At 37.1% G+C, this 15007-nt stretch overlaps 1 protein-coding gene across 1 annotated transcript in view; it reads left to right on the top strand.

Moving 5' to 3' along the window:
- The window catches only part of CDC50A (cell division cycle 50 P4-ATPase accessory subunit A), a 37797-nt gene extending 27286 nt beyond the window's left edge, over window positions 1-10511 (top strand). Inside the window, 4 exon segments of the mRNA XM_081530780.1 lie at window positions 3091-3178; window positions 4602-4745; window positions 5379-5585; window positions 7985-10511. Of these exon segments, the coding sequence (XP_081386906.1) occupies window positions 3091-3178; window positions 4602-4745; window positions 5379-5585; window positions 7985-8178 (633 nt within the window). The 3' untranslated portion in view covers window positions 8179-10511.
- Window positions 10512-15007: the final 4496 nt, after the last annotated feature.

Below are 15007 nucleotides of genomic sequence, written 5' to 3'. Positions count from 1 at the left end.
CAGTGACTCTCTTAGAATGCAGTTTAGAACCATATTGGGACCAGAATGGTCCTGGTAGATGTATAATTGCCCTTGGTTATCCTTCCCGGTTTTATTGCTATTTCCTGACGTTTGGGATCTTAAGAAATAATAAGTCTATTTAAAGATTCCAGTTAGGTCTGCAACAGTTTGCAGTCCATGTGGGGGTTTATGTTGTGAGATCCAATTTTAAAGACTGAAGTCCAGAGAAGGTGATGTTCTGTGAGACACACCAGGTACTCAGAATTTGTTGATTGGGATCATAGATCTGGTGTGTGTTGAAAGACCCAGAAGTGGTGGTTTAGTTACAGTTCTTTTATGTAGATAAACTCTTCACAGAGGGCAAAAGAAGCTGAGATTCTTTTCTTCCAAACTTCAAGCAAAGTTTTTCAACTAAACTTAGGATTTTTTTCTGTAAAGGGCCAATAGTGAACATTTTCAGCCTTGCAGGTCATGTAGTCCATTGCAGCTACTCAGCTCTGCCATTTTAGAGTGAAGGCAGCCATAGATAGTACTTAAGTGAATGGGTGTAGCTGTGTTCCAATAAAACTTTATTTACAAAAACAGGTCCTGGGCTGAATTTGGTTTACAGGCTCTCATTTATTGATCCCTGGACTAGACCAAACTATATGACTTTAAGACCAGATGGCTTTCAGAAATTTTAAAGATGTTGAGAATAAACAGATTGAAGTCCAAGTTACTTAACATTGTATGTGAGGCCCTTCACAATCTGATGTTAGCCTACCACTCCAGCCTCTTTGGTTTTCTATTCTATCCTTAATGTACCTTTGACCTGGCTGCCCTGGGCCATATATACTATTCACTAACTATGCCTGGTGACACAGGTAATCTGCCCATTTGGACATTCGCATTTCATTTGTCTAGATTGTGGCTTTTACTCTTTCCCTGGAGGTCCTCTCATCTCAGGCCTGCTGTTTAATGTCTCTGGATGCAAAATAACTTCTCTCTGTGTGTACTTCATTCATACTGTGTTCATACTTCATTTCATACTTTACTTAACACAGTCTCCCCATATCATTCACTCTCTCTTCCTTTCTAGGCCTTTTCTACGTGATCTTTAAAAAAACATAAATGCCATTTCTCTGCCTAAAATCTTTCAGTGATTTGTTTACTCAGGATGATCTGAGCTATGCAGGACTCTCCAGTCTTATCCTACACCGTTTTCTTTATTGCCCATGCTCTTAACTGCATCCCCCTTCCTTTCTCAGAGATGCCAGGTTCTTTCTCAGTGGCCTGTGCTGTTCTCTCTGCTTCACGCTCTCTTCTACGTGGCTGTCTCCTACTTTCTTCAGGTCTTAACTTTAATGAGAAAGACTTCCCCGTATCCTTTATTTACTTATATTCTGTCTTCCCAACCACACTGCAAGCCCATGAGAGCAGGGAGCACAACTTTATTTAATCACCATGTACCAAGTACCTCTCCAGTGCCTAACACATGAGAGGCATTTAATAAATATATATGGAATAAATATAGACACTTTTATCATGGCTCTTATTTCATATTATAGTTGGGTGTGTTTGGGTTTGTTTCCCTTGTTACATTGTGAGCTGCTGAAAAGCAGAGACTTTTTTTTTCTTTCTTTCCTTTTTCCCTTTCTAGCACCTTTCATGGTATGTGGTACATGTTAGGTACTCATTAAATGGTTTTTCTAAGCCAGTTACTACAAAGTATGTAACATTGCTTAGTTCAATACCTGATGACTAGGTAGTGAATATTTTCCTTTCTTTTAAAACTTCTTCAGTAGTTTAGTAGCTAGAAGATGGTTCTTCAGGACTCAAGTCCACCATCTCCTCTCTCTGCTGGTTTTCCAAATGAAATTGCTATTTCACTCACTCCCTCGCCGCTGCCCCCCACCCCAAGAGTTTAGTGGTTACAATATATATGTCACACTGAGAGTTTATTTACCTTTTTTTCTTGAAATCACAGTTTTCATCAAAACAATCAAATAATAATAGGCTAATTATATGTTGTCTATCTTCATGGCCTTAGAATAATAACTTTATGAATGTACATGGTATAGGGACCGAAAAGCTGAGAAGTCAGATATTAAAGAGACTTTATGAGATTCCTTGCCACATTTCTTTAACCTTCTCCTGTCTTTTTCACTCCTGTAGTTCTTTTTCCGATGAGAATGTAGATATAAGACAACATTGGTAATAATGGAATAGCCCTAGGACGCTAGGCTCTAGTTAATTTCAAATTGAGAATATCTTGGTTTGTTTATGTGTTTTGAGACATGGCCTAATGTGGCCTTGGAATTGCAGAATAACTCAGACATATACCTCATGTTAGACTTGGTAGAATCTCTAGATTAACTCTACAATTTACATGTTTCCTTGAGATTTTCAGTAGAGACTAAATCAAAACTGAATCTGGAGGACAGGTGAATTGCTGTTTGCCTTGCCAACATGTTTGTTTTCTTTATACCTGGATGCACAATTTAGAGAAGACTGGTATATTCTGGGACTTCTTTTCCTTCTCTCCAATCAGCCAACTGTCTCCCCTGCTCTTCCTTCCTTCCTTCCACAGGATTTAATTTGGAGATTTAACTCCAAATTACAGAATTTGAAATTACATAGTTGAACATGTTTGTTTTGTAAATCAGGCCCAGATAAATCAAGGGACTTGCCTGAAGTTACACTGTACATTAGTTGGAACTAGAAGCTCCAGTCTTACTTCCAGTTTAAGATTCCCTTCATTACGTTATAGCTGGATTGACAATAGATGGCTTCTTAATTTTTCTTGGGTCAAAAACTGTTTGTAGTTATGATTTCTGTGTTGGTATGAAGATGTTTAAAAATTTCATTTTGACTTGTATCTGTGTGACAAAATATATGCAAAGAAAGGTTATAAAGCAATAATGTTAAGGAATATATTTTGAGTAGTTGAATGTGGTATTATTTATAGTCTGTCTATAGTATAGACACTCTGTATGCATTGCAAATAAGAAATATGTAGGCATTGAATTTTTAATCAGTAATTAGGGCTAACTGATAGTTCTCTCAGAGCTCTGGGTAATAATTTCTCTCTTCTTTCCTTTTGAATATCAGAATCCCAGTAAGGAGTGTGAGCCTTATCGAAGAAATGAAGACAAACCAATTGCTCCTTGTGGGGCTATAGCCAACAGCATGTTTAATGGTATGATATAAAGATAAACCGGAGAAGGCAATGGCAACCCACTCCAGTACTCTTGCCTGGAAACTCCCATGGACAGAGGAGCCTGGTAGGCTGCAGTTCATGGGGTCGCTAAGAGTCGGACACGACTGAGTGACTTCACTTTCACTTTTCCCTCTCATGCGCTGGAGAAGGAAATGGCAACCCACTCCAGTATTCTTGCCTGGAGAATCCCAGGGATGGGGGAGCCTGGTGGGCTGCCGTCTATGGGGTCGCACAGAGTCGGACACGACTGAAGTGACTTAGCATAGCATAGCATAGAGATAAACAAAGATTATATATATTAAACAAAGATTATATATATTATATTATATATTTAATATTATATATATTAAAGATTATATATATTATATATTATATTATATATATTATATCATGGTAGCTTTATGACTTTCTTTTGTGAATTCTTGTATTTTAAGAATGAATTTCTGTCTCTGAGAAGAAAGAAGCAAAGACATTCTGCTAACTTCTGGTTTCGTTTATGATAAACCAACTTTGAATATTTATACCATTATAAAGGGGCTACAGCACTGTCTGATATGAATATAATATGAACCATAAATGTGAGACATGTATATAATTTTAAGTTTTCTGATAGTCACATTAAAAACAATGAAAAACAAGTTAATTAACTTTAATAATATTTTATTAAACTCTGCTGCTGCTGCTGCTGCTAAGTTGCTTCAGTTGTGTCCGACTCTTAGTGACCCCATGGACTGCAGCCCACCAGGCCCCTCCGTCCATGGGATTTTCCAGGCAAGAGTACTGGAGTGGGGTGCCATTGCCTTCTCCTTATTAAACTCAATATGCCCCAAATATTACCATTTCAGCATGTAAGTGATGTTCAGTATATAAAGTTATTAGTGAGATATTTTATATACTAATTTTTTATATAAAATCTTTGTCTGATGTATATTATATCCTTACAAAACATATTCATTTGGATGAGCCATAATTTCAAGGGCTCTGTAGCAATATAGCCAGTGATTACCTTGTTGAACAGTGCAGATAGAGAATTTGGTAAGCCAGAAGCTATTTAGCAATGTTTTTTGTTTGTTTTTTTTTTAAAGAATAGAAGGAGAGGCAGATTTACCTTACAACTTGTTTTATTTGCGTTAGTATTAAAACATTTGACCTTATCACATATCAGCTAGCCATGTAGGAAAATGACCTGGAATTGTATTGAGGGAAGGCAAGCTCATCTAGGATCATAAAGTTACCATAGTTAATTCACATGTAAATAACCAAGAGCAGATGCACATCATGTGCCTGCTTTGTTAAAACTGCTTTGGAGAGCAAATGCCAGATCTTCATTTCTCATGGAGTAAAGCTGCTGCTATGGATTTTCAGTAGACGTCTAGTAATCTCTCTCTTTTCTTGTGTCCAGATACACTAGAATTGTTTCAGGTTGGCAATGCATCTGATCTTATGCCTATTACTTTGAAAAAGAAAGGTATCGCTTGGTGGACAGATAAAAATGTAAAATTCAGAAATCCCCCTGGAACAGATTCCTTAGAAGAACGATTCAAAGGTAAAGTATTACTATTGTCCGTTAAAACATAATCTAGGTGTTTTAATGAAATACCTAGAATTTTCTGTCTTTAGGATCTTAAAAAAGTGTATGGTTTTTTAAAAACAACTTTTCTTCATGTCAAGTTAGGTAAAATATGTAGCATGTTCTAATGTATTAAAATTCTAAAGGAAACATATACTGTTCATCTTGAATTTCTCTGGTATTTTCTTATGTGTTTTAGCTATAATCTTTTAAAGTTGTGACAAAGTGTATTTTAAACAAGTATTTATTTAAATTTTATAAGTCCAAATTTTTTTTTGTTTCTTTGCCTCTTTTATTTCATAATGTAATATTTCTTACCATTTATATATCTTTGCATTAAGTCATCTGCCTTTTGACATAGTCAACAGCCTACTTTAGTAATCTCTTAATTGAGATATCAATCAAATCTTTGTAATTATTTGTTAAGGTTTTATGTGAGGAATTGATTTCTCTTTAGATTTTAAGACTTGCCTATATTTCTATTTTTGTGCATAGGGAAAATATTCATATTCTGTATCTTTGTTTTATTAGAGTGTGACTTCTCAGTGAAATTCTTAATAAAATTGAATATTTTGTCTCCCCATTCCACTCCCATCTCTCCTTTTTAAGGCACAACAAAGCCAGTAAACTGGGTTAAACCAGTTTACATGTTGGATTCTGATGACGATAATAATGGGTTCATAAATGAGGATTTTATTGTTTGGATGCGTACTGCAGCATTACCTACTTTTCGTAAGTTATATCGTCTTATAGAGCGGAAAAATGATTTACATCCAACGTTACCAGCTGGACGATACTATCTGAATATCACATACAGTATCCTTTTTTGGCCATGTGCACAGATTCAAAGAATTGGAAAGGAGTGTAGTCCAACCTTGTCTCAGTTATGTGGCATGCTACTTTGTACTTTAGTTTTGCTCACTGAATTTTTATGAGTATGTATATATGTATGAGAAAGTCTCTTTTAACTTGTTTCGTCCAGAAACATCTTTAATTTTTGTTTACTTTGGACTAGAATTCAAGCATATTATTTGGTGAAAAAGTGAAGTGATCAGGGGTTCCCATATTACTTGGTAAATTATTTAAAATGTAGTGCTAGATTTATTAATAAGTTAGATACTTTTACAAGAGAGATTGTAATTGAGTTTAGTGCAAAAGCTAGTAAGTGTGCCTAGTGCTTAGCAAACAAGTGGTGGTGGTACTGGGCTGTTTCAATATTTTTTTTTTCAAATATTTTTTTCAGTTTTTTTTAGATATTAAAAATTAATGAATTTGTTACTTCATATCAACATAATTATTTATAATTATTCTGTTTACAGTACCAAAGCATTTTTATCATTAGCTGTATTGTTCTACCTTAATAATTTAGGCAGACTTTTAAGTGCTGATAAATATCATTTATTTCATCCTAACTGTATGTCAGAGTTATAGTAAATACTTTGCATATATTATTTATTTCAAGCATTGTGAGACAGGTATCATCTCCATATTATAGATAAGAATACAGGAGCATAGAGCATTTAAGTAACTTACCTGAGATTACCCAAGTAGTAGAACTATCAGGGCTCAGAATCAAGCTATTGACTGAAAAGGCTGTTGACTTTACCATCAACCACCACTGTAGGCTGCATCCCTGGCTGGTTCACTCAAGTAGTCAGACCTATCCATATCAGCCTGGGTGCAGAGTCTTTCCTAAGCTAGAAGTATTGGGCACTAACTTTTATTCTAAACAAAGTCGTTACATCTTTTAATCTCTAGCCCATTGCTTATATACGTCATGGATGAAAATAGCTCAGATATTAGCATTTAAATGTTTGCTGATCTTACGTTTTTGATTTTTCAGAATCCAAATTAGCTATAAATATATAGTTTCAGTTTAGATTAATAAATGGTTGAATTAATGGATCCTTAGTCTTTTGATTTTGCGCCTAGTACACACCTGGGCATGACCTAATAGTAACAGACTGAAAGTGACCAAGTTTTTGAAACTCTGCCTACATAGCAGCAGTTTTAGACAGACAGACTCAATTTAGGTGCTGGTAGAGAGAATAATCTGGAGGCTGTTGCCAAAGTAGAGGGCAGCCTACAGCACAAGACAGGGAAGGCTTTGGAGCACTCAGGGTTTCTTAGTTGACAGATAATTTGCACCAAGAAAACTGTTAGGAGAAATGTAGACTGTTTAGAAAATCGGTAAGACAGAAATGAGACCTGCAAAACATCAAGGGTTAATTATCAAAATTGAGTCTAAGGTGGGAACTAGATATTAGAATTAAGGTAGAAGCCCCCTTTTTAGGGTTGGGATATTGAGAGACTAGCTTGGGTGATTTGATACCACATCCCATAGAGTACTGGGTTAGTTAGAACTCTTACAATCATTCCTGGCTTGGGTTGGGATTGATTTAAGAACTAGGAGAACTGCACCTCCCATTGGAGTCCCGGGGCCTGTCTTCCAGGCTGGGGAGCTACAGAAGCTGGAGAAACAGATGGGAACTCTCACACTTGATTCAGAAGATGCGTCTGAAGAAGTTGTGAACCTTTTGCTTAGGGACAGTTCTCTCTTCTTCTCTGCCCTAACTCTTGCCAGAATCCTGGAATTGGTCCATGGATGTAGCTCATCTAGTATGTTGACGTCCCACTTCTTCCTTCATTTCCACTCTGTCTTAGCCATTGACTCTGTGTCCCACTGTGAGCTTTCTCATTGCTCCAAGTCCACCATCTAGAACTTCAGTGTCGTGCTTTTTGTCTTGTGCTGAGTCCTCCCACTTTCTCATAACGACACTCTTGCTGCACGTGCTTTTTGAGCTCAGTGCTCAAAAAGTGCCCCAGTCCCTTCATCCTTCCCATTTCTCCTGGTCTGTCAACCTCATTTTCCTCTATGGGTTTCATTGCTGTTTATCTGAAATATTTTTTTTTCACATTACAGGCCTTTTACCCCTTCGGTGTAATGAGAACGGAAATATCTGAGAAATGAGAAATTACGTAACTGTTAAATTTAGTTGCTTTTGCTTGTAAACTATATTGGCTTCTACTGCCAACAGTTTGTGACATCAATCCTTTAGGGTAATAATTATATAATTATTGTGTGATTTAGACCATATGAGTAAGGTGTCTATAGAATTATTTCAATGAATTACAAGGAATTAAATGCCAACATTTTAAGTTGTATTTTAAAAATCAAGTAACAAGACATGGATGTCTTCCTATACACTCTTCAGATTACCCTGTGCATTCATTTGATGGACGGAAGCGAATGATCTTGAGCACCATTTCATGGATGGGAGGAAAAAATCCATTTCTGGGGATTGCTTACATCACTATTGGATCCATCTCCTTTCTTCTGGGAGTTGTACTGCTAGTAATTAACCATAAATATAGAAACAGTAGTAATACTGCTGACATTACCATTTAATTTTATATTCTGAAAACAAATTTACTGCATGTGCATCAAGGCCAGTCCTATTCAACCTAGCTTTCAAATGCTGATGTTCTGGTTAGTATGTCATTTTTGAAGTTGGCACATAACATTGTTTAAAAAGCAGTCTTTGTCTTCTGCTTCTTCCTTATGGATGACTTATGAAAATATATGACGGGTATAAAACAGATTAGCTATACTGAGCATGTCAACACTGTAACTGCTGAAATGGCATTCTGATGTGTTTGTTGGGACAGGCTGTGTGATGCATAGAGCCTCTTTCATGTGAAATATGTCTGCTGCTTATATGTTTATGCTGTGTTGATGATAATATATTGACATGATACTGTATATGTGTGCCTGTTGCGTGAAGAAAGGGATTAAAAGATGTATGAGTATAATGACTTGCTAACCTTTCAGCATCCAGAGTTACAAAAAGATGAAGAAAGACCAAATCTAAATAAAACACTTCATCATTTTCATGTGTCGTGTGTAAAGGCTTAAAGTACCATCTTTGTTGAGGTGATTCCTGTATTCAGCTTATCCAGTACAGTTGTCAAGTTTAGATTTGATTTCAAAGGACATGCTTAACCTGTCTAGCATAGGAATTAATGCTCATGGCTGAAGAGGTCAGGTGGGTCTCAGGAGAATTTAAAATTCCACTTTCCATTTTGGCTAAGATGTTGCAGTCAGGAAACTCATCTTGCTGTTTTTACATGTGACCATTTCCCTTGAAGCTTACACTTCATCAGGGATCCAAGAATATAGGTGAGATGGGAAAACTTCTTGGCAGACTTTGTCTTCTGTCTCAACTGTAAACCAGGTATAAATGTTCAAAGGAGACTGTTTTCATTCTTGTGGTATTTAACATTCAGAAATTTGCTTCAGCATTGGAAATACCTCAAGCTGTTTTTAATTTGCAGGTAAGTGTTTTGACCTAAGTACTAATATTATATTGCAGAGATTTTGGAAAACAGTAACCTTTATTTCCTCTATATTTCATCCAGTTTTTACATGTAGGTCAAATGTGGATGTGTATGGACATTCTCTTTAGTTATGGCACCAATTGTTTTGGTTGGTTTTTCTAAGACGTACTTTCAAAAGAAGTTCTTTAAATTTCCTAATTAAATTCTGGAGATTTTGGAGTATGTACATGATAAATTATAATATATATGCTTGAAGTTATTTTATTTTCTATTAACTGGAATTATTTTTAATATTCCTTCTTGAATAAATGCTGTAATTTGTTTGCTATGGAACTGATTCTTGAATGTAAACTTATTTTTTCACATGCATGAAATGTATGTCTTAATCAGAGGTGGCTTAATTGCATTGAAATGGCTATTTTTTTTAAACTAAAATAACTCATATGTTTGTATAGAAAAATGCCTGTTTGAATTAAGAGTTTGTAATAGTTTCCTTTGGTTATATTTTAAATCAAAAGGTCTGTGTAATGTATCAATTTTGATTACATTTAAAAAAAATAATGTAATGCTAATAGAAATGTGCCACACTTAAGTTTTGTACAATATGAAATTCAGTTAAAAGAACTTGTAGTTCATACTTAACAGAATATTACTTGCATGAGGTACTTAATGTATGGTTATCCTGAAATTTCTGAGTGCATAGGGTATTCTTTCTATAAAACTATTCTTTTGTTTTTGTCAGTCCTTCAGAATATGGTTATTTATTCTGATAATTGACCCTCTTGCACATGGCAGTGTATTTTCTGGGATATATCATTAGGGGAGAGGGCTTCTCCCAGCATTTGCAGATTGAATTTGTGCTGTTTAAGAAGGACTGCCATCCTGCATCTCTCTTTCTAACTGGGGGACCAGGATTGCTACTACAGAAAAGTTGAAGAGCCTCTCCAACCCTTTGTCATCTGTGGTGAAGATGGAATCTTAAAATATATTTGGAGTTTTATCTGTTTCACAAGTACATTGATGGCCTAAGTTCTCCCTTGTCTGCTGCCATTTGAGTTGCAAGGGATTCCTGTTGCTAAATATGAAGAATGTGGAACACTCATGTGGCCTCTGTGACTGGGGGAGGAAAGGAAAACATTTCTTTCTTATGGGCTTTATGCTCACCTTTTGGAAATACTGATGTCATACTCAGCTTTCAAAGAATCAGAATGCATTTTAAGACAACTAGGTTGAGTAGAAGGCATTGAATGCATTAACTTGCTGGAAATAATTGTGCTATATGAAGTTCCCAATTGATGGAATTATTTAATAAGTAAAGACTAAGAAATTTCTTTGAAATCATAAAGCAGTTTAAAAATAAATTGGTAAAAATAACTGTACTACCTAATAGAATTATTCAACCAAGAGAAGAGTCAAGTGACTATTATTTGTTTATTGGTTAGTAACAGTTTATTTGTAACCTTGATTATATTAAAAGATAACTTACTGTTAGTATATTCTGTGTTAATAAAAATGAAAAAAATTAATTTTGCTATGTTTAAGTGTCTTGCTAAAATAACAGTGCCCCAGTATTGTTGCTAATGTTTAGCTCTAAATTTTAGCCCAAGCTCAATGAGTCCAAGTTTTAACATTTCCATGCCTAGATTTGATTGCCATCTGTGTGTGTATTAGTCACTCTGACAGCATTAATTGCAGGATATATCTGTGTTACTAAGCAGCATCTGTTCTTCCTAGGAAGTGGTCAGATTATAACCTCAGTTATAGGCAGACAGGCTAGATTTGGTATTAGAGCAAGGGAAATTTTTGGTAAATAGAAAATGAAAAACTAGTAGGGAGACAAGGGTGATGAAAATAATGAAGAAGGTAAGGAGGGGGCATAAGAAATGAAAAGCCAGACTAGGAAAGTGGAGCCGCTGTGAGGTAGGCTTAATGGTTGCTGTTAAGCCTCTCACCTCCTGTCTTCATGGAAACACTGCCTTCGTATTACTCTGTCATCCTTTGCTGGTTAAGCTGCAGAATTCTCTTCTCTGTGAACATGGTTATTTTGAGGGGAGGATGGAGAGAGTAAGGAAGTGCTGTTTCAAGGAGAATTTGATGCATAAACGTAGTATTTGGATAATCTAGCAAAGTGTATTAGAGCTGGTTTCTTGCCCATGCCCTTCAGTAAACATAAAAATCATATTTCTCCTAATGTCATTTTAAATTTCAGAATAAATATGTCTAAAATCGAGTCAGACCATGGTGACCTTATTTTCTTTTATATATCTAAAATTTATCAAAGTGACGTACTACACAGTTAAAGAAATATCTGAAGGCATTAAGATGAAAAACAGCAGTGCCTGCCCCAGCTTTACCTCCTAGGGATGATCACTTTGACTTAAAAAGTTGTTACTTTTGGTATTTATCTTGGTGAATCTAAATAACATGCCTATTCTACTATTGCTTGATTTAATAACTTGAGACCTTATTGTCTTCTTGATGCTATTTCCTGATGATTAAGCTAACACATACCTCCCCTTCTCCTATTATATAGTTATAATATTTAATAAACACATTATTGTTTAATTATGACTTAAAAAATACTGTATACAGTAGAGCAAAGGAGAGCACCAAGATTATACTTTGTACACTTTATTTTTCCCAGAGTTAATAATCATCCTACTTTTTAACATTTACATAACTTTCTGGAAGCCTGTCTTAAAATTTTTCTAGCTTTTCTGGCAGGTCCATCATGTTCTCATTGCTAGTCTTTTGATGGGTTTTGTCTCCAAACATCAGAAAACCTGATTCCCTGTGTTGACTAGGAAGGTCTGTCCTGGTGGTGTTTTGGCCAGCTACGCAGCTGGTACGCCATGCTCTCATTGCACCCTTCTGTGTTGGATCTGCTGTGGCCTAATTCACCCTCTTCGGAGAACGCAATGGCACCCCACTCCAGTCCTCTTGCCTGGAAAATCCCATGGATGGAGGAGCCGGGTAGGCTACAGCCCATGGGGTTGCTAAGAGTCAGACATGACTGAGCGACTTCACTTTCACTTTTCCCTTTCATGCACTGGAGAAGGAAATGGCAACCCACTCCAGTGTTCTTGCCTGGAGAATCCCAGGGATGGCGGAGCCTGATGGGCTGCCGTCTATGGGGTCGCACAGAGTCGGACACGACTGAAGCGACTTAGCAGCAGCAGCAGCAGCAGCAATTCACTCTCTTGCTTACTGGAGCTGTTTTCAGTTTTTCATGTAGGTGAATTTCCTCGTATTTCTGGCTAGTCTGAGCAGTCTATTGTGTATGAATGGACCCCCAAAACTTATTGAGAGCTCTTTGTTTGTGGGCTAGCGCTTGACAGGTGACGGCCTCCCTAGCATAGCGCCACTCAGCACTGCCACTCGGCGCATCATTTGTTCCTGCTCGTGGTAAAATGCTTAGACGAGTAGTAAATGGTTGGCAGGTCAGCAGCTATAGGTAGATTGAATTTTGAGAAGCTCTGCATTAGGGAATGACTGTCAGGGAGCCAGTCCTTTGGCTGGAGGCCTTTTCTGTGGGACTGTTCAGTTTTTCTGGGGATGAATTCTCTAGCCTTCTGCAAAAGGCAGGGGTGAAAGCGGATCTGTCTCTTACTGCTTTGAACTCTGCCTCTGAGTTTGTTTCCACTTCACATATTTCTGCTCTACCTGTCCCTTTGTGTATGCTGTCCACCTAGTTGTCTCCCATTACTTTTTCCAGATAAAAATTCTCTCGTCTTCTGCCTGTGGGAGATATGACGGAGGTGAGAGGTGGTATTTGGCTGAGAGGCAGAGGGGCGGAGATCTTAGGAATTGGACCATTCTGTTCTGTACAGTTTTCAGCTACTCATTTTCAGGCTGGTCCCTTGACTCCACTCTGCTGTAACTTCTCCTTTCAAGTCTGAGCTGCTCAGGGGTTTTGGAACCCATCAGCATGCTTCTCGGTGGTATCTGTCTCCTTGCAGTCCCTTTAGATTGTGGCTTCCCCTGTCCTGCCCAGGCATATCTCATCTCCTTTCTGTTTTCCAGAAATCTGTTGAAATTGATTTTCTGTTTCTGTCTCCTTTTTACTCTCCATCTTTTTAGGCTGTATTTTTTAAAATGTTCTTTAGACTGTCATACAATAATCATTACTTTTTGTTCTTGTACGGTTTTGTGAATTTTAACACATGTATAGATTTGTGTAACCACCTTAGAATACAGAGCAGTACCACAATCCCCAGTCTCCTTTCTACTGTACAGCTTTATAGTCACCCTTCCCTCCACCCATAAACCCAGGCAACCATTGATCTTTTTTCCACCCCCATAGTTTTGTCTCCTGGAATGTCATAAATGTATTCATATGTTAACTTTTTGAAGCTGACTTATTTTATTCACCATAATGCCTTTGAGATTCATCTAAGGTGATGTATCTAAAAATATCTCTTTCAATTCTTTCATTTTACTGGAGTGGCAAACTTTTGGGGCCAATCTGCTATCTTAAACTGGAACCACCCTGAAGTACATTTTGGTGATTTTATTGTATTTTTAAATTAATGTGAGCTTATCTGTATGTCACCAGCTTTTCTATGAAAGGGTGATGTGGAAGAATTCTGAACTCACCGTACATCACTTTTTCTATGAAGACTGATATGCCACTTTCTGCATTTCTTGTCCTTTGTTTCAAGGACAAGAAACGCAGAAAAAAATAGCTTTACAATTACATGTCAAATAACAGTTGAATCAGTGGTCTAAAATAATCCCTGGGGTGTGCTGTCTTCCTTTTTTCACAACAAAGCTTGTGAAAGAGAAGTTATATTTCAGTACTGTCTTCAGCTAGCCTTCCGCCCCACTATTGCACTGAGGCCTCTTCACTATCAATCTGCATCTGAAAGGTTCGGTAGAATAATACAGTTTCTAGAATCAGGCTGACCTGGCTCTTAAATATATAAACTGTATCTTCAGATAATTTAATCTCCTAAATCATTTACTTATCATTTCCTTGCTAGTAAAATGGGGATTTTAATACCCACTTGACAGATTTTGATTTGAAGAATAAGGCAAGTGATAGATGATAAGCATTTAGCACAAAGTATAGAAAAATGGCACTCAGTGAACAACTTTTTGTCAAATCAACTGAGCCCATCCCATCCTAGCCTGGGCTTTCTCTTACATTACTCGATGTAGTGAATGGTATGAGCAACCATCTTATGAGTTAAGCCAGAAATCTGCCCACCTCCCCAACTTCCCAATCTGATAAATCACTACATTCTGTTGATTTTTGAAGGTGCTTCCTCATTGTTGACTCTCTAACTCATCTTCTAACCTACATTCCTTTAGCTACATCTCTTTTGCTGCTGACATCAGGTTTTGTTTGGATTTCTTGGATTACTGTAATGTGTTAGTCGCTTAGTCGTGTCTGACTCTGTGACCCCTTGGACTGTAGCCTGCCAGGCTCCTCTGTCCTTGGGGATTCTCCAGGCAAGAATACTGGAGTAAGTAGCGATTCCCTTCAAGTGCCTGCTAGTGGACTCTCTTTCCTAGTAACTCATATGCAATCCAGCCTTTCACCATTACCAGAATGATCTTGAAAGAGTTCTGATTCTAAAGCATTTGCCATTTAAACCTTTTAATGTCTAAAACTCATCATTAAAAATCTGTCTTCCCCTATTGCCTCACATTTCCATTTGTCCTACCAAACCAAACTACTTGCAGGCCGTTCCACAAGAGATCTGTTCACCATCTTTTCTGTGCTTTGCGTCTGCTGTGCATTCTACCTGGATGCTTTCTCTGTTGACCCATTTCTCCTTTCCAGCATTTCCTCCTGTGATAATAGCTCACATTTACTGAATTGTATCATTTAATCTTCACAGCCACTTGATGATGGGTACTAGTATCTCCATTTTACAGATAAACAGGTATAAATA

This window comes from Giraffa tippelskirchi, chromosome 9 (assembly GCF_054371585.1).
Source record: "Giraffa tippelskirchi isolate mGirTip1 chromosome 9, T2T-mGirTip1v1.2.pri, whole genome shotgun sequence".
In the NCBI taxonomy this organism is placed as follows: domain Eukaryota; kingdom Metazoa; phylum Chordata; class Mammalia; order Artiodactyla; family Giraffidae; genus Giraffa; species Giraffa tippelskirchi.
The sequence above is the reverse complement of the archived record's forward strand: the minus strand, read 5'-3'. Positions and strand labels throughout refer to the sequence as shown.